The following is an 18,470-nucleotide window of genomic DNA, read 5'->3' on the forward strand; positions in this document are numbered from 1 at the left end:
ATTTTGGGTTTTTTTTGGGGAATTTTTGTGGAATTTTTGGGGGATTTTTGGGGGGATTTTTGCGGGATTTTTTGGGAATTTTTGGGGGATTTTTGCAGAATTTTTGGGGGATTTTTGTGGGATTTTTTGGGGATTTTTGGGGGATATTTTTGGGATTTTTTGGGGGGATTTTTGCGGGATTTTTGGGGAATTTTTGCGGGATTTTTGGGGGAATTTTGCGCGGATTTTCGCAGAAATTTTGGGGAATTTTTGCGGGATTTTTTGGGAATTTTTGGGGGATATTTTTGGGAATTTTTGGGGGATATTTTTGGGCTTTTCCCACCTCCAGGCCGTGCTGCAGGAAGGCAGAACCCCCAGCAGGTGCCCCAGCAGCACCAGCAGGGCGGCTCCAGCACAAACCCCAAACAAACCCCAAACAAACCCCAAAAACCCCCCAAAAAATCTAAAAAAATCCCCAAAAAATCCCAAATCCCAAAACCCCAAACTCCTTCAAATTCCCCCTAAAAATCTCAATAAAAATCCCAATAAAAATCCCCAAAAATCCCAATAAAAGCTTCAAAAATGGCCCCAGAATTGCCGAATTTTCTGCGATTTTTTGGGGAATTTTTGTGCGATCTTTTGGGGATTTTTTGGGAATTTTTGGGGGATATTTTTGGGATTTTTTGGGGGAATTTTTGGGGAATTTTTTTGGGAAATTTTGGGGGAATTTTTGGGGGATTTTTGGGGGATTTTTGCGGAATTTTTGGGGGATTTTTGTGGGATTTTTTGGGGGATTTTTGTGGGATTTTTTGGGAATTTTTGCGGGATTTTTGCGGAATTTTTGGGGAATTTTTGCGGGATTTTTTGGGAATTTTTGGGGGATATTTTTGGGAATTTTGGGGAGATATTTCAAGGTTTTCTGACCTCCTGGACGTGCTGCAGGAAGGCGGGCACCCCCAGCAGGTGCCCCAGCAGCACCAGCAGGGCAGCTCCCAGCGCGGGCAGGGCACAGCGCGACAGCTCCGGCAGCTGCGGCTCCTCCTGGGCCACATCCTGGGGGAAAAATCAGCAAAATCAGTGATGGAACAGCACCAAAATTCATCCTGAAACAGCCCCAAATCGCACCAAAAAACCCAAAAGGAAAGCTCTGAAAATAACCCAAAAAATCCCCTCAAAAAACCCCCTCAAAATCCCAAAATATCCCCATAAAATCGAAAAAAAAATTCCCAAAAAAACCCCAAAAATTCCCCCCCAAAAAACCCCAAAAATCTGAAAAAAACCCCAAAAATTCCCCAAAACCCCTCAAAAAAATCCCCCCAAAAAATCCCCATAAAATCGAAAAGAAACCCCCAAAAATTCCCAACAAAAAGCCCCAAAATGCCAACCAAATCCCCGAAAATCCCCTAAAATCCCAAAATTAAATAAAAATCCCTCAAATAAACAAAAATTTAAAAAAAAATTCCCTCAAATTCCGCCCCTCGCTACCTGCAGGGCGAGCACGAGGCGCAGGGGGTCGGCGATGACGTCATCGGTAAAAATCCCAAAAAAACCCCCAAACCCCCCAAAAATGCCTCAAAAAAGCCCCCAAAATCCCCCAACCCCACAGCAAACCCCAAACATTCCCACAAAAATCCCAAAAATGCCCCAAAAAATCCCCCCAAAAACCCCAAAATCTCTCCCAAAAAATCCACCAAAAAAACGGAAAATCCCTCAAAAATCCCCATAAAATCGCCCAAAAACCCCTAAAAATTCCAGAACCCCCCCAAAATCTGCCCCAAATCCCAAAAAATCCCCAAAAACCCCAATAAAATCTGCCAAAACCCCCTAAAAATTCAAAACATCCCCCAAAAATCTGAAAAAAATCCCCAAAAATTCCCCCAAACCCCTCAAAAAAATCCCCCCAAAAAACCCCTCAAAATCCCAAAATATCCCCATAAAATCGAAAAAAAAATTCCCAAAAAAACCCCAAAATGCCAACCAAATCCCCGAAAATCCCCTAAAATCCCAAAATTAAATAAAAATCCCTCAAATAAACAAAAATAATAAAAAAACTTCCCTCAAAATTCGGTCCCTCGTTACCTGCAGGGCGAGCACGAGGCGCAGGGGTCGGTGATGACGTCATCGGTAAAAATCCCAAAAAAACCCCAAAAACCCCAAAAATGCCTCAAAAAAGCCCCCAAAATCCCCCAACCCCACAGCAAACCCCAAACATTCCCACAAAAATCCCAAAAATGCCCCAAAAAATCCCCCCCAAAAACCCCAAAACCTCTCCCAAAAAAATCCACCAAAAAAACCGGAAAATCCCTCAAAAATCCCCATAAAATCGCCCAAAAACCCCTAAAAATTCCAGAAGCCCCCCAAAATCTGCCCCAAATCCCAAAAAATCCCCAAAAACCCCAATAAAATCTGCCAAAACCCCTAAAAATTCAAAAAATCCCCCAAAAATCTGAAAAAAAATCCCCAAAAATTCCCCCAAACCCCTCAAAAAAAACCCCCCAAAAAACCCCTCAAAATCCCAAAAAATCCCCATAAAATCGAAAAGAAACCCCCAAAAATTCCCAAAAAAAAGCCCCAAATTGCCAACCAAATCCACTAAAATCTCAAAATTAAATAAAAATCCCTCAAATAAACAAAAATAATTAAAAAAATTCCCTCAAATTTCGGTCCCTCGTTACCTGCAGGGCGAGCACGAGGCGCAGGAGGTCGGTGATGACGTCATCGGTGCCGAGCTCGAGGCTGAGCAGCGCCAGGAGGCGGAACAGGGCCCGGAAGTGCTCGGGGGAGCCCGGGCACAGGCGGCACACCCGGAACGCGTGGCACAGCAGCGCCGCCCCGTGCTGAGGAGAAAAAATGAGAAATTTGGGGGGTGGTTTTGTGATTTTTGGGGTTGGGGAATTTTTAAGGATTTTTTGGTGATTTTTCAGTAATTTTTCAGGGACTTTTTGGGGGATTTTCGAGGAGATGCAGGGCCCGGAAGTGCTGAGGGGAGCCCGGGCACAGGCGGCACACCCGGAACGCGTGGCACAGCAGCGCCGAGCCGTGCTGAGGGCAGAAAATGGGAAATTTGGGGGTTTTTTGCGATTTTTGGGTTTGGGGAATTTTTAAGGATTTTTTAGGATTTTTTGGTGATTTTTCAGGGAGTTTCTGGGGGATTTCTGAGGAGATACAGGGCCCGGAAGTGCTCGGGGGAGCCCGGGCACAGGCGGCACACCCGGAACGCGTGGCACAGCAGCGCCGCCCCGTGCTGAGGGGAAAAAATGGGAAATTTGGGGGTTTTCGAGGTTTTTTGGGGTTGGTGATTTTTTGGTGATTTTTCAGTAATTTTTCAGGGAGTTTTTGGGGGATTTTCGATGGGTTTTTGGGGTTTTCTGAGGAGATGCAGGGCCCGGAAGTGCTGAGGGGAGCCCGGGCACAGGCGGCACACCCGGAACGCGTGGCACAGCAGCGCCGCCCCGTGCTGAGGGGAAAAAATGGGAAATTTGGGTTTTTTTTGTGATTTTTGGGTTTGGGGAATTTTTTAGGATGTTTTTGGTGATTTTTCAGTAACTTTTCAGGAAGTTTTTGGTGAGGTTTTTGGGGGATTTCTGAGGAGATGCAGGGCCCGGAAGTGCTGAGGGGAGCCCGGGCACAGGCGGCACACCCAGAACGCGCCGCCCCGTGCTGAGGGGAAAAATGAGAAATTTGGGAGTTTTCGAGGTTTTTTGGGGTTGGTGATTTTTTGGTGATTTTTCAGTAATTTTTCAGGGAGTTTTTGTGGGGGGTTTTACTGGGTTTTTGGGGTTCTCTGAGGGGATGCAGGGCCCCGAAGTGCTGAGGGGAGCCCGGGCACAGGCAGCACACCCAGAACGCGTGGCACAGCAGCGCCGCCCCGTGCTGAGGGAAAAAATGAGAAATTTGGGGTTTTTTTGTGATTTTTGGGTTCGGGGAATTTTTTAGGATTTTTCAGTAATTTTTCAGTGAGTTTTTGGTGGGATTTTTGGAGTTGTCTGAGGAGTTGCAGAGCCCGGAAGTGCTCGGGGGAGCCCGGGCACAGGCGGCACACCCGGAACGCGTGGCACAGCAGCGCCGCCCGTGCTGAGGGGAAAAAATGAGAAATTTGGGGTTTTAAGAGGTTTGGGGAATTTTTTAGGATTTTTTGGTGATTTTTCAGTAATTTTTCAGTGAGTTTTTGGGGGATTTTCGATGGGTTTTTGGGGTTCTCTGAGGGGATGCAGGACCCGGAAGTGCTGAGGGGAGCCCGGGCACAGGCGGCACACCCGGCACGCGTGGCACAGCAGCGCCGCCCCGTGCTGAGGGGAAAAAAATGGGAAAAATTTGGGCTTTTTTTGTGATTTTTGGGTTTGGGGAATTTTTAGGATGTTTTTGGTGATTTTTCAGTAACTTTTCAGGAAGTTTTTGGTGAGGTTTTTGGGGGATTTCTGAGGAGATGCAGGGCCCGGAAGTGGTGAGGGGAGCCCGGGCACAGGCGGCACACCCAGAACGCGCCGCCCCGTGCTGAGGGGAAAAATGAGAAATTTGGGAGTTTTCGAGGTTTTTTGGGGTTTGTGATTTTTTGGTGATTTTTCAGTAATTTTTCAGTGAGTTTTTGTGGGGGGTTTTACTGGGTTTTTGGGTTCTCTGAGGGGATGCAGGGCCCGAAGTGCTGAGGGGAGCCCGGGCACAGGCAGCACACCCAGAACGCGTGGCACAGCAGCGCCGCCCCGTGCTGAGGGGAAAAAATGAGAAATTTGGGTTTTTTTGTGATTTTTGGGTTCGGGATTTTTTTAGGATTTTTCAGTAATTTTTCAGTGAGTTTTTGGTGGGATTTTTGGGATTGTCTGAGGAGATGCAGGGCCCGGAAGTGCTGAGGGGAGCCGGGCACAGGCGGCACACCCGGACCGCGAGGCACAACAGCGCCGAGCCGTGCTGAGGGGAAAAAATGGGAAATCTATGGGGTTTTCGAGGTTTTTTGGGATTGGTGATTTTTTGGTGATTTTTCTGTGATTTTTCAGGGAGCTTTTGTGGGGGTTTTACTGGGTTTTGGGCTGTTTGAGAGGATGCAGGGCCCGGAAGTGCTGAGGGGAGCCCGGGCACAGGCGGCACACCCGGAACGCGTGGCACAGCAGCGCCGCCCCGTGCTGAGGGGAAAAAATGAGAAATTTGGGGGTTTTTTTGGTGATTTTTGGGTTTGGGGAATTTTTTAGGATTTTTCTGTGATTTTTCAGGGAGTTTTTGGTGGGGTTTTTGGGGTTGTCTGAGGAGATGCGGGCCGGCAGTGCTGAGGGGAGCCCGGGCACAGGCGGCACACCCGGAACGCGTGGCACAGCAGCGCCGCCCCGTGCTGAGGGGAAAAAAAATGAGAAATTTGGGGGGTTTCGAGGCTTTTTGGGGTTGGGGAATTTTTTAGGATTTTTTGGTGATTTTTCAGTAATTTTTCAGGGAGTTTTTGTGGGGGTTTTACTGGGTTTTGGGGCTGTTTGAGGGGATGCAGGGCCCGGAAGTGCTGAGGGGAGCCCGGGCACAGGCGGCACACCCGGAACGCGTGGCACAGCAGCGCCGCCCCGTGCTGAGGGGAGAAAATGGGAAATTATGGGAATTTTTAGGGCTTTGGAGGCCTCGGGAACTTATGGAATTTTTTAGGATTTTTTTCTGATTTTTGGGGGGATTTTTTTTGAGATTTTTTGTGGATTTTTCAGTGATTCTTCGGGGTTTTTTGGGGGTTTTTGAAGATTTTTTTTTTTTTGTGTTTTTCCATTGGTTTTTTTCGGTGTTTTTTTTTTGGAGGGGGGGGTTTAATAGGTTTTTGGGATTTTTGAGAGGATTTTTTGGGGTTTTTACTGGCTTTTTGGGGGATTTCTGAGGGGATGCAGCGCCAGGAGGCGGAACAGGGCCCGGCAGTGCTGAGGGGGAGCCCGGGCACAGGCGGCACACCCAGAACGCGTGGCACAGCAGCGCCGAGCCGTGCTGAGGGGAAAAATTGGGAAATTTGGGGGGCTTTTGTGATTTTTGGGTTTGGGGATTTTTTTTTAGGATTTTTCAGTAATTTTTCAGGGAGTTTTAGGTGGGGTTTTTGGGGTTGTCTGAGGAGATGCAGGACCCGGAAATGCTGAGGGGAGCCCGGGCACAGGCGGCACACCCGGAACGCGAGGCACAGCAGCGCCGCCCCGTGCTGAGGAGAAAAAATGGGAAATCTATGGGATTTTTGGGTTTGGGGAATTTTTTAGGATGTTTTTGGTGATTTTTCAGTGAGTTTTTGTGGGGGTTTTACTGGGTTTTTGGGGGATTTCTGAGGAGATGCAGGGCCCGGAAGTGCTGAGGGGAGCCCGGGCACAGGCGGCACACCTGGAACGCGTGGCACAGCAGCGCCGCCCCGTGCTGAGGGGAAAAAATTTGTTTTTTTCAGAATATTTCGGTATTTTGGGGGGTTTTGGGTTTGGGGGAATATTTGAGATTTTTTGAGATTTTTTTGGAATTTTGGGGGGATTTTTTTAGGATGTTTTAGTGATTTTGGGAGGCTTTTTGGTGGTTTTTCACTGATTTTTCAATGATTTTTTTCACTGATTTTTTTACTGATTTTTCGGGGTGTTTCTCTGAGGGTTTTTTGTAGGATTTTAGAGAAGGTTTTTTGGGGTTTTTGGGGGGGGTTTCTGAGGGGATGCAGAACCTCAGAACAGGGCTCGGCAGTGCTGAGGGGAGCCCGGGCACAGCAGCACCGAACTGAGCTGGGAAAAGGGAAAAAAAAAAGGGAAAAAATGGTAATTTTGGGGGTTTTTAAAAATTTTTTTTAGAATTTTTGGTGGGTTTCTTGAGGGTTTTGGCGATTTTTTTGTGATTTTGGGGTTTTTTTTTAAGGAAGGGATTTAGAGGAGTTTTTTAGGATTTTTTGGGGAATTTTTAAGGGTTCTGGGAGATTTTTAAAGGATTTTTTGGAGATTTTTGTAGGGAATATTCTTGGATTTTGAGGGGATTTTTTAGTTTTTTTTGATGAATTTTGGGGGGATTTTCTTAGATTTTTGGGGGATTTTTTGTGATTTTTCAATGATTTTTGGGTGGTGATTTTTGGATTTTTTGGGTGAATTTTGGGAGTATTTTCTTAGATTTTTGGGGGATTTTTTGTGATTTTTCAATGATTTTTGGGTGGTGGTTTTTGGGTTTTTTAAGAGAATGTTTTCAGATGGTTTTAATGGGTTTTTGGGGATTTTTTAGGGAATATGTTTGAATTTTAGGAATTTTGGAGGATTTTTATAGGGGATTTGGGGGGGTCTTTTGCTGATTTTCATGGATTTTTGGAGTTAATTTGGGGACTTTTTAGGGGGATTTTTAAGAGTTTTTTGTGGAATTTTAGGATTATTTTCCTGGATTTTTAGGGTGGTTTTGGTTTTGTTTTTGTTTTTAATTTTTAGAGAGTTTTGGTGATTTTTCCGTGGTTTTTTGAGAGTTTTTTGAGGGGTTTTTGGCATTTTTTGGAGGGGATTTGGGGATTTTTTCTGGGAATTCTTGGGGATTTTGGGAAGATTCTGGGATATATTTGGGGATTTTGGGGTTTTTTGGGGGGGATTTTTTTAGGGTTTATTTGGGGAATTTTTAGGGAGTTTTGCAGAATTTTGAGGGAATTTTCTTGGATTTTTAAGGTTGGTTTTTTTTTTTTTTGATTCTTCAGGAGTTCCTTAGGATTTTTGTGAAATCTTTGGGATTTAGGGAATTTTTACAAATTCTTCAAAATTTTTAGGTATTTTGGGGATTTTTTTTTTTAATTTTTTGTGACATTTTTTGATACTTGGAAATTCCCCGGAACAACCCCACGGAAATGGAAAAATTCCCAAGGAAAATTCAGGAATTCAACAAATCCCAAAATTCCCTCAGGATGATCTGAAACCCCAAATTTTGGGATATTCCCAGATTTGGAGACCTCAAAATTTGGGAAAATTTGGAAAAATTTGGGATTTTTCCAGACCTTTTTCATGAAGACGGAATCCTGGCGGGAACATTTCTCCACCTTCAGCTTCAGCAGCGAAACGTCGGTGATGGAACTGCGGAAAAAATCCAAAAAAATCCAAAAAAAATCAAAATTTCCCATCCTAAATCCCAAATTTTTCCTCCCAGCTGGAAAATTCAGGTAAAGAAACAGAAAAAAAAAATCTAAAAAACTCTGAGGGGAAAAAAGTTTTAAAAAGTCGATTTAAAAAGAAAAGAAAATAAAATAGGGTATTCCAAGAAGAAAATTCTGGGGGAAAAAAATCAGATAAAAACCAGAAAATTCAGGAATTCCAAGTTCTGGATCTGTCCCAGATCCAGACCAAAATTCCAGGGAAAAAAAGATCTGGAAAATTCCAGAAAATTCCTGGAATTTCCCAATCCCAAATTCCCGATTTTTGGTCCCAGATAGGAAAATCCAGAAAAAACTCTGCAAACCATTGTGTGGAAAAATTCTAAAAAAATATGAAAGAATCTGGGAAAAATTCTGAAAAAATTCTGGGAAAAATCTGGTAAAATTCTGAAAAAATTAGGAAGTATTCTGTAAAAAATTCTGAAAAATTTTTGAAAAAATCTGAAAAAAATTGTGTAAAAACTCTGAAAAAGTTCTGGAAAAATCTGTAAAAAATTGTGTAAAAATTCTGAAAATATTCTGAAAGAATTCTGTAAAAATTCTGAAAAAAATCTGAAAAAAAATCTGAAAAAATTGTGGAAAAATTCTGAAAAAACTTCTGTAAAAAATCTCAAAAATTGGGTAAAAATTCTGAAAAAATTGTGTAAAAACTATGAAAAATATGAAAAAATTCTGGAAAAAATCTGTAAAAAATTGTAAAAAAAGAGAAAAATATGAAAAAACTCCTGAAAAATTCTGAAAAAACTGTGTAAAAATTCTGTAAAAATTTCTAAGAAATCTGAAAAAAACTGTAAAAAATTGTAAAAAAATTGAGAAAAATATTTTAAAAATCCTGAAAAAATCCTGAAAAAATCTGAAAAAAATTGTGTAAAAATTCTGAAAAAAAAGATGGAAGAATTCTGAAAGTTTCTGAAAAAATTCTGTAAAAATTCTGAAAAAATTCTGTAAAAGTTATAAAAAAGTATGGAAAAATTCTGAAAAAATTGTAAAAAAAATCTGAAAAAATCCCCAAAAAATCCCAGCAAACCCCAGTAACTTTTCCCATCCCAGGCACCAAAATATTGATTTTTTTTGGAAGATTTGAGGCTGTTTTGGCTGACCAGGCGGGGCTGGAGGCGGCGCTCGGTGAAGCTGCCGAGGATCCCCAGGATGAGGATTTGCAGCTGCGGCTGCGGCAGCAGGTGTTGGAAAAATGGTGTAAAAATGCTGAAAAAATTGTGTAAAAAATCTGAAAAAATTGTGTAAAAATTCTGAAAAAATTGTGTAAAAATTATGAAAAAAATATGAAAAAATTCTGAAAAAATTGTGTAAAAATTATGAAAAAAATATGAAAAAATTCAGAAAAAAATCTGAAAAAATTGTGTAAAAGTTCTGAAAAAATTGTGTCAAAATTATGAAAAAATATGAAAAAATTCTGAAAAATTGTGTAACAATTCTGTAAAAATGGTAAAAAAAAAATGAAAAAAGTTGTGTGAAAATTCTGAAAAAATTGTGTAAAAATTCTGAAAAAATATGAAAAAAAATCGGAAAAAATCTGAAAAAAATCGTGTAAAAATTCTGAGAAAAATATGAAAAAATTCTGAAAAAATGGTGTAAAAATTCTGAAAAAAATGGTGTAAAAATTCTGAAAAAATTCTGAAAAAAATCTGAAAAAATCTGAAAAAAACCCCAAAAAAATCCCGAAAAAATCCCAGTAACTTTTCCCTATCCCACACACTAAAATTTGAATTTTTTTTGGACTATTTTAGGATTTTCTCTGACCTGGCGGGGCGCAGGCGGGGCTGGAGGCGGCGCTCGGTGAAGCTGCCGAGGATCCCCAGGATGAGGATTTGCAGCTGCGGCTGCGGTGCCAGCAGGCGTTGGAAAAAATTGGGTAAAAATTCTGAAAAAAAATTCTAAAAATCTGGAAAAAATCTGAAAAAATTCAGAAAAAAATTGTGTAAAAATTCTGTAAATATTTCTAAAAAAGCTGAAAAAAATCTGTAAAAATAGGTACAAAATATGAAAAAATTCTGAAAAAAATCTGTAAAAAATTGTAAAAAAATGAGAAAAATATGAAAAAAATCCTGAAAAAATTCTGAAAAAATGGTGTAAAAATTCTGAAAAAATATGAAAAAATTCTGAAAAAATTCTGAAAAAATTGTGTAAAAATTGTGTAAAAATTCTGAAAAAAATCGTAAAAAATGGTGTAAAAATTCTGAAAAAAATCTGAAAAAATCCCAAAAAAATCCCGAAAAAATCCCAGTAACTTTTCCCTATCCCACACACTAAAATTTGAATTTTTTTTGGAATATTTTAGGATTTTCTCTGACCTGGCGGGGCGCAGGCGGGGCTGGAGGCGGCGGCGGTCGAGGAAGCTGCCGAGGATCTGCAGGACGAAGATTTGCAGCTGCGGCTGCGGCAGCAGCGCCGGCGCCAGCAGCCGATCCAGGAAGGGCCCCGGCAGCGCCGTCAGGAGGCTGCTGCTCTGCAGGCCTGAGGAAACCTGGGGGAAACGGAAATTAAAGTGAGATTTTGGATATTTATAAAAATCCCAAAGAAAATCGCAAAAAAATCGGTGAAATCGCAAAAAAAACAAACCCAAAAAATCAGAAATAATCACCCAAAAACAGCCCTAAAATGCCAAAAAACCCCAAATAATTACAAAAGAAATTCAAAGAAAAAACCCAAAAATTGTCCCTAAATTCCCAAAATAATCCCCCAAAAAATCAGGGTAAAAAAAATCCCAAAAATGAAACAAAAAATCATAAAAATCCACAAAAAAAATCCCAAAAATTCCCTAAAAAATCCGTGAAAAAGGGAAAATCCCCAAGGATTGGCTGGGCAGGTCTGCTGCTCTGCAAACCTGAGGAAACCTGGGGGAAACGGAAATTAAAGTGAGATTTTGGATATTTAGAAAAATCCCAAAGAAAATCGCAAAAAAATCGGTGAAATCGCAAAAAAAACACCCCCAAAAAATCAGAAATAATCACCCAAAAACAGCCCTAAAATCCCAAAAAAATTGGTGAAATCGCAAAAAAAACACACCCAAAAAATCAGAAATAATCACCCAAAACCAGCCCTGAAATCTCAAAGAAAATCGCAAAAAAATCGGTGAAATCGCAAAAAAAACCCCCAAAAAATCAGAAATAACTCCCCAAAAACAGCCCTAAAATCCCAAAGAAAATCACAAAAAAATTGGTGAAATCGCAAAAAAAACACCCCCAAAAAATCAGAAATAACTCCCCAAAAACAGCCCTGAAATCTCAAAGAATTTCAAAAAAATCACCCCTAAAATCTCAAAGAATTCCTAAAAATTAAAAAAAAGGAAATTAAAAAAAGAAAAATCTCACCCCCCAAAAATCACAAAGAAATCCCAAAAATCCCCCAAAATATCCCAAAAAATCCCCCAAATCCTCAAAAAAAACCCCAAAAATTCCAAAGAATTCCTAAAAATTCCCAAAAATCCCAAAGAATTCCCAAAAATCCCAAAAAAATCCCAAAAATCCTGAAAAAAATTCAAAATATTCCAAAGAATTCCCACAAATCCCCATGAAAATTCCCAAAAAAATCCCAAAAAATTCCCCAAAAATCCTGAAAAATTTAAAATAAATGCAAAAAAATTCCCAAAAATTCCCCCCCAAAAATCCCAAAGAATTCCCAAAAATCCTCAAAAAACCCCCCAAAATTCCAAAGAATTCCCAAAAATCCCAAAAAATTCCCCAAAATCCTGAAAAAATTTCAAAATATTCCCCAAAAATTCCCCTGAAAATTCCCAAAGAATTCCCAAAAAATTCCCCAAAATCCTGAAAAAAAAATTAAAAAAAGCAAAAAATTCCCAAAAATTCGCCCAAAGAATTCCCAAAAATCCCAAAGAATCCCCAAAATCCTGAAAAAAACCCCAAAAATTCCAAAAAATTCCCAAAAAATTCCCCCAAAATCCTGAAAAAATTAAAAATAAATGCAAAAAATTCCCAAAAATCCCCCCAAAGAATTCCCAAAAAAAGCATAAATCCCCCCAAAATCACAAAATTCCCAAAGAATTCCCCAGAATTCCCAAAAAAAGTGGAAAATTCCATGGAATTTTTGGGAATTTTTGGCACCTGGAGCAGGGATTTGAGCAGCATCAGCTGGGTCAGGCGGTTCCGGTTCTCCTTCCTGCAAAACAAAAATCCCACTTTTTCTGGGAATTCCGGGAATTCCGGGAATTCTGGGAATTTTGGGAATTGTCAAAAGTCTGGGAATTCTGGATCTGGGAATTTGGGGAATTCTGGGAATTCTTGGAATTGCAGGGAATTCTTGCTCAGGGAATTCTGGGAATTCTTAGGGGGGAAATTCCTGGAATTTTTGAATTCTGGGAATTGTCAAAAGTCTGGGAATTCTGGCTCTGGGAATTTTGGGAATTCCAGGAATTGGAGTTTGAGCTCACCCATCAGGCTCCGGGATATTTCTGGAATGTTGGGATTTCTAGGAATTCTCAGGAATTTTTGGATTTGGGGGCAGGGCTCACCCGTTGGGTTCAGCTCCGGAATGTTCCGGGAATGTTGGGAATTTTTGGGAATTTTGGGGAATTTTTGGGAATCAGGGGCAGGGCTCACCCATCAGGCTCTGCTCCAGGCTCCGGAATGTTCCGGGAATGTTGGGAATTTTTGGGAATTTTTGGGAATTCCGGGATGGGGGGGCAGTTCTCACCCGTCAGGCTCAGCTCCGGGCTCCGGAATGTTCCGGGAATGTTGGGAATTTTTGGGAATTTTTGGGAATTTCGAGAATGGGGGGGCGGGGCTCACCCATCAGGCTCTGCTCCTGGCTCCGGAATGTTCCAGGAATGTTGGGAATTTTGGGGAATTTTTTGGGAATTTTTGGGAATCGGGGTTTGAGCTCACCCATCAGGCTTGGTTCCGGGATATTTCTGGAATGTTGGGAATGTCTGGGAATTCTGGGAATTCTCAGGAATTTTGGGATTGATGGGGGGCAGGGCTCACCCATCAGGCTCGGCTCCGGAATGTTCTGGGAATTTTTGGGAATTTTTGGGAATTTTTGGGAATCAGGGGCAGGGCTCACCCATCAGGCTCGGCTCCAGGCTCCGGAATGTTCCGGGAATGTTGGGAATTTTGGGGAATTTTTTTTAATTTTTGGGAATTTTTGGGAATTTTGGGAATCAGGGGCAGTTCTCACCCGTCAGGCTCGGCTCCGGGCTCCGGAATGTTCCGGGAATGTTGGGAATTTTTGGGAATTTTTGGGAATTCCGGGAATGGGGGGTGGGGCTCACCCATCAGGCTCGGCTCCGGGCTCTGGAATGTTCCGGGAATGTTGGGAATTTTTGGGAATTTTTGGGAATTTTTGGGAATTCCAGGAATCGGGGTTTGAGCTCACCCATCAGGCTCGGCTCCGGGATATTTCTGGAATGTTGGGAATTCTGGGAATTCTCTGGAATTTTGGGATTTGGGGTCAGTTCTCACCCGTCAGCCCTGTCTGCAGGCTCCAGAATGTTCCGGGAATGTTGGGAATTTTTGGGAATTCTCAGGAATTTTGGGAATCAGGGGCAGTTCTCACCCATCAGGCTCGGCTCCGGGCTCCGGAATGTTCCAGGAATGTTCCGGGAATGTTGGGAATTTTTGGGAATTTTTTGGGATTTTTGGGAATTTTTGGGAATCAGGGGCAGTTCTCACCCATCAGGCTCGGCTCCGGGCTCCGGAATGTTCCGGGAATGTTGGGAATTTTTGGGAATTTTGGGAATCAGGGGCAGGGCTCACCCGTCAGGCTCGGCTCCGGGCTCCGGAATGTTCCGGGAATGCTGGGAATGCCGGGAATTGTCGGGAATGGGCACCTTGTTGATGATGAACAGCATCACCTCCGACTGCTGGTACGGCGGCAGCGTCGCCGAGAACGAGCCTGGGGCGGGAAAACAGGGGTGGGATATCGACCCGATATACCATGGGAACGGGATATACAACGGGAATGACAGTGGCGGGAATAATGGGAATGAAAATGGGAATGACAATGGGAATGATAATGGGAATAATGGGAATGATAATGGGAATGATAATGGGAATGTTAATGGGAATGATAATGGGAATAATGGGAATGACAATGGGAATGACAATGGGAATAATGGGAATGATAATGGGAATAACAATGGGAATAATGGGAATTAATGGGAATAATGGGAATGATAATGGGAATGACAATGGGAATGTTAATGGGAATGACAATGGGAATAATGGGAATAACAATGGCAAAAATAATGGGAATAATGAGAATAATGGGAATGATAATGGGAATGTTAATGGGAATGACAATGGGAATAACAATGGCAGGAATAATGGGAATAATGGGAATGACAATGGGAATGACAATGGGAATAACAATGGGAATAACAATGGGAATGACAATGGGAATGACAATGGGAATAATAATGGGAATAATGGGAATGTTAATGGGAATGTTAATGGGAATAACAATGGGAATGACAATGGGAATGATGGGAATGACATTGGGAATGATAATGGGAGTGATAATGGGAATGATAATGGCAAGAATAATGGGAATAATGGGAATTATAATGGGAATAACAATGGGAATAACAATGGCAGGAATAATGGGAATAATGGGAATGATAATGGGAATAACAATGGGAATAATGGGAATGATAATGGGAATGTTAATGGGAATAACAATGGGAATAACAATGGCAGGAATAATGGGAATGACAATGGGAATGATGGGAATGACAATGGGAATGATAATGGGAATGACAATGGGAATAATGGGAATGATAATGGGAACAATGGCAATAATGGGAATGACAATGGGAATAACAATGGCAGGAATAATGGGAATAATGGGAATGTTAATGGGAATAATGGGAATAACAATGGGAATAATGGGAATGACAACGGGAATAATGGGAATGATGGAGATGAGAATGATGGGAATAACAGTGGGAATAATAATGGGGATAATGGGAATAACAATGGGAATCACATTGGGAATAATGGGAATGATAATGGGAATGATAATGGGAATGAAAACAATGGGAATAACAATGGGAATGCTGGGAATAATAATAGGAATAATGGGAATATTAATGGGAATGAAAATGGGAATAACAATGGGAATAATGGGAATGATAATGGGAATGATAATGGGAATGATAATGGCAGGAATAATGGGAATAATGGGAATGATAATGGGAATAATGGGAATAATGGGAATGATAATGGGAATAACAATGGGGATAACAAAAGGAAGAATAATGGGAATAACAGCAATGGGAATGATGGGGATAATGGGAATTAATGGGAATGGGAATAACAGGAATAACAATGGGAATAACAGGAATAATGGGAATGATAATGGCAATGATAATGGGAATAACAATGGGAATGATAATGGGAATGATAATGGGAATGACAATGGGAATAATAATGGGAATGACAATGGGAATAATGGGAATGATAATGGGAATGATAATGGGAATAACAATGGGAATAACAATGGGAATAATGGGAATGAAAACAATGGGAATAACAATGGGAATAATGGGAATGATAATGGGAATAACAATGGGAATAATGGGAATGATAATGGGAATAACAATGGGAATGATAATGGGAATAATGGGAATGATGGGGATGGGAATGGTGGGAATAACAGTGGGAATAATAATGGGGATAATGGGAATCACAATGGGAATCACATTGGGAATAATCGGAATGATAATGGGAGTGATAATGGCAGGAATAATGGGAATAATGGGAATGTTAATGGGAATAACAATGGGAATGACAATGGGAATAATGGGAATGACAATGGGAATAATAATAATGGCAGGAATAATGGGAATAATGGGAATGATAATGGGAATAACAATGGGAATAACAATGGGAATAATGGGAATTAATGGGAATGGGAATAATAATGGGAATGGCAATGGGAATAATGGGAATGACAATGGGAATGTTAATGGGAATAACAATGGGAATAACAATGGGAATAACAATGGGAATAACAATGGGAATGACAATGGGAATAACAATGGGAATGACAATGGGAATGAAAACAGCGGGAATGACAATGGGAATGATGGGAATGACATTGGGAATGACATTGGGAATGACAATGGGAATAACAATGGGAAAAATGGGAATGAAAACAATGGGAATAACAATGGGAATGATGGGAATAACATTGGGAATGATAATGGGAATAATACTGGGAATAATGGGAATGACAATTGGAATGACAATGGGAAAAATGGGAATAAAAACAATGGGAATGACAATGGGAATGAAAACAGCGGGAATGACAGTGGGAATGATAATGGGAATATTAATGGGAATAATGGGAATAATAATGGGAATGGGAATGATGGGAATAGGGGGAATAACAGGAGTGCAAATAATGGGAATGATGGGAAAATCCCACAAAACCCCCAAAAATCCCGATAAAATGTGGAATTCTCACCGATGGTTTTGATGACGGCCTCCTGGAATTTGCTCTCCTGCAGCTGCCGGGAATTCTGGGAATCGGCGGCTCCGGAATTTTGGGAATTTTGGGAATTTTGGGAATTCCCGGCCAGGGCGAGGTCGATGCTGAGGCGCAGCTGCCGCAGGAGGGTGTTGAAAACCTCCAGCACCGTGGGACCTGAAAAATGGGAATTTGGGGAATTTTGGGAATTTTGGGAATTCTGGGAAACCCGAGAAAATTCCAAAAAACCCCCCTGAAAATCTTGGAAAAATTCCCCCCAAAAAATCCCAGAAAAATCCCAGAAAATCAAGGAAAATTTTGGAAAGTCCTGGAAAAATCCCGCCCCAAAAATCCCACAAAAATCCCAAAAAATCCTGAAAAATTTTGGAAAATCCTGGGAAAAATCCTGGAAAAAATCCTGGAAAAATCCCCCAAAAAATCCCCCCAAAAAATCCCAGAAAAATCCCAGAAAATCCAGGAAAATTTTGGAAAATCCTGGTAAAATCCCAAAAAAATGCCAGGAAAAAATCCCAGAAAATCCAGGAAAATTTTGGAAATTCTTGGAAAAATCCCAGGAAAAAAAATCCCAGAAAAATCCCAGAAAATCGAGGAAAATTGTGGAAACATCCTGTAAAAATCCCAAAAAAATCCCAGAAAATCGAGGAAAAATTTTGGAAAATCCTGAAAAAATCCCAGGAAAAAAAATCCCAGAAAAATCCCAGAAAATTGAGGAAAATTGTGGAAACATCCTGAAAAAATCCCAAAAAAAAGCCAGGAAAAAATCCCAGAAAAATCCAAAAAAATCCCGAAAAATTTTGGAAAATCCTGGAAAAAATCCTGGAAAAATCCCCAAAAAAATCCCCCAAAGAAACCCAGAAAAATCCCAGAAAATCGAGGAAAATTTTGGAAAATCCTGGAAAAATCTCCACCAAAAATCCCAAAAAAATCCCAAAAAATTTCGGAAAAAATCCTGGAAAAAATCCTGGAAAAATCCCCAAAAAAATCCCCCCAAAAACTCCCATAAAAATCCCAGAAAATCGAGGAAAATTTTGGAAAATCCTGGAAAAATCCCCACAAAAAATCCCAGGAAAATCACCGAAAAATTTTGGAAAATCCAGGAAAAATCCAGGAAAAATCCCAAAAAAATCCCAGGAAAAAAATCCCAGAAAAATCCCAGAAAATCCTGAAAAAATTCAAAAAAATCCCAGGAAAAAATCCCAGAAAAATCCCAGAAAACTGAGGAAAATTTTGGAAAATCCCAGAAAAATCCCAAAAAACTCCCAGAAAAATCTCCGAAAAATTTTGGAAAATCCTGAAAAAATCCCAAAAAATCCCAGGAAAAAATCCCAGAAAATCGAGGAAAAATCCTGGAAAAACCCCAGGAAAAAATCCCAGAAAAATCCTAGAAAATCGAGGAAAAATTTTGGAAAATCCTGGAAAAGTCTTGGAAAAATCTCAAAAAAATCCCAGAAAAATCCCAGAAAATCGAGGAAAATTTTGGAAAATCCTGGAAAAATCCCAAAAAAACCCCCTGAAAATCTTGGAAAAATCCCAGAAAATCGAGGAAAATTTTGGAAAATCCTGGAAAAATCCAGGAAAAAATCCCCCCAAAAAATCCCAGAAAATCGAGGAAAATTGTGGAGAATCCTGGAAAATTCCCCTCAAAAAATCCCAGAAAAATCGAGAAAAATTTTGGAAAAATCCCAGGAAAAAATCCCAGAAAAATCCCAGCAAATCGAGGAAAATTGTGGAAAATCCTGGAAAATTCCCCCTCAAAAAATCCCAGAAAAATCCCAGAAAATTGAGGAAAATTGTGGAAACATCCTGGAAAAATCCCCAAAAAATCCCAGGAAAAAATCCCAGAAAAATCCCAGAAAATCAAGGAAAATTTTGGAAAATCCTGGAAAAATCCCCAAAAAATCCCAGGAAAAAATCCCAAAAAAATCCCAGAAAATCA

At 40.8% G+C, this 18,470-nt stretch overlaps 1 protein-coding gene across 1 annotated transcript in view; it reads right to left on the reverse strand.

The window, feature by feature from the left end:
* Positions 1-903: 903 nt before the first annotated feature.
* LOC135441765 (protein EFR3 homolog B-like) overlaps positions 904-18,470 on the reverse strand; it is a gene marked incomplete at its 3' end in the record, with an annotated part of 36,793 nt that continues 19,226 nt past the window's right edge. The window contains exons 8-14 of the mRNA XM_064701314.1: positions 16,511-16,690; positions 13,798-13,936; positions 12,148-12,202; positions 10,378-10,550; positions 7,913-7,988; positions 2,655-2,816; positions 904-1,032 (exon numbers count right to left, since the gene is read on the reverse strand). Coding sequence (XP_064557384.1) covers positions 904-1,032; positions 2,655-2,816; positions 7,913-7,988; positions 10,378-10,550; positions 12,148-12,202; positions 13,798-13,936; positions 16,511-16,690 — 914 coding nt within the window. The remainder of the gene's footprint in view (positions 1,033-2,654; positions 2,817-7,912; positions 7,989-10,377; positions 10,551-12,147; positions 12,203-13,797; positions 13,937-16,510; positions 16,691-18,470) is intronic.

This window comes from Zonotrichia leucophrys, unplaced genomic scaffold, assembly GCF_028769735.1.
Source record: "Zonotrichia leucophrys gambelii isolate GWCS_2022_RI unplaced genomic scaffold, RI_Zleu_2.0 Scaffold_486_38360, whole genome shotgun sequence".
Taxonomy (NCBI): Eukaryota; Metazoa; Chordata; class Aves; order Passeriformes; family Passerellidae; genus Zonotrichia; species Zonotrichia leucophrys.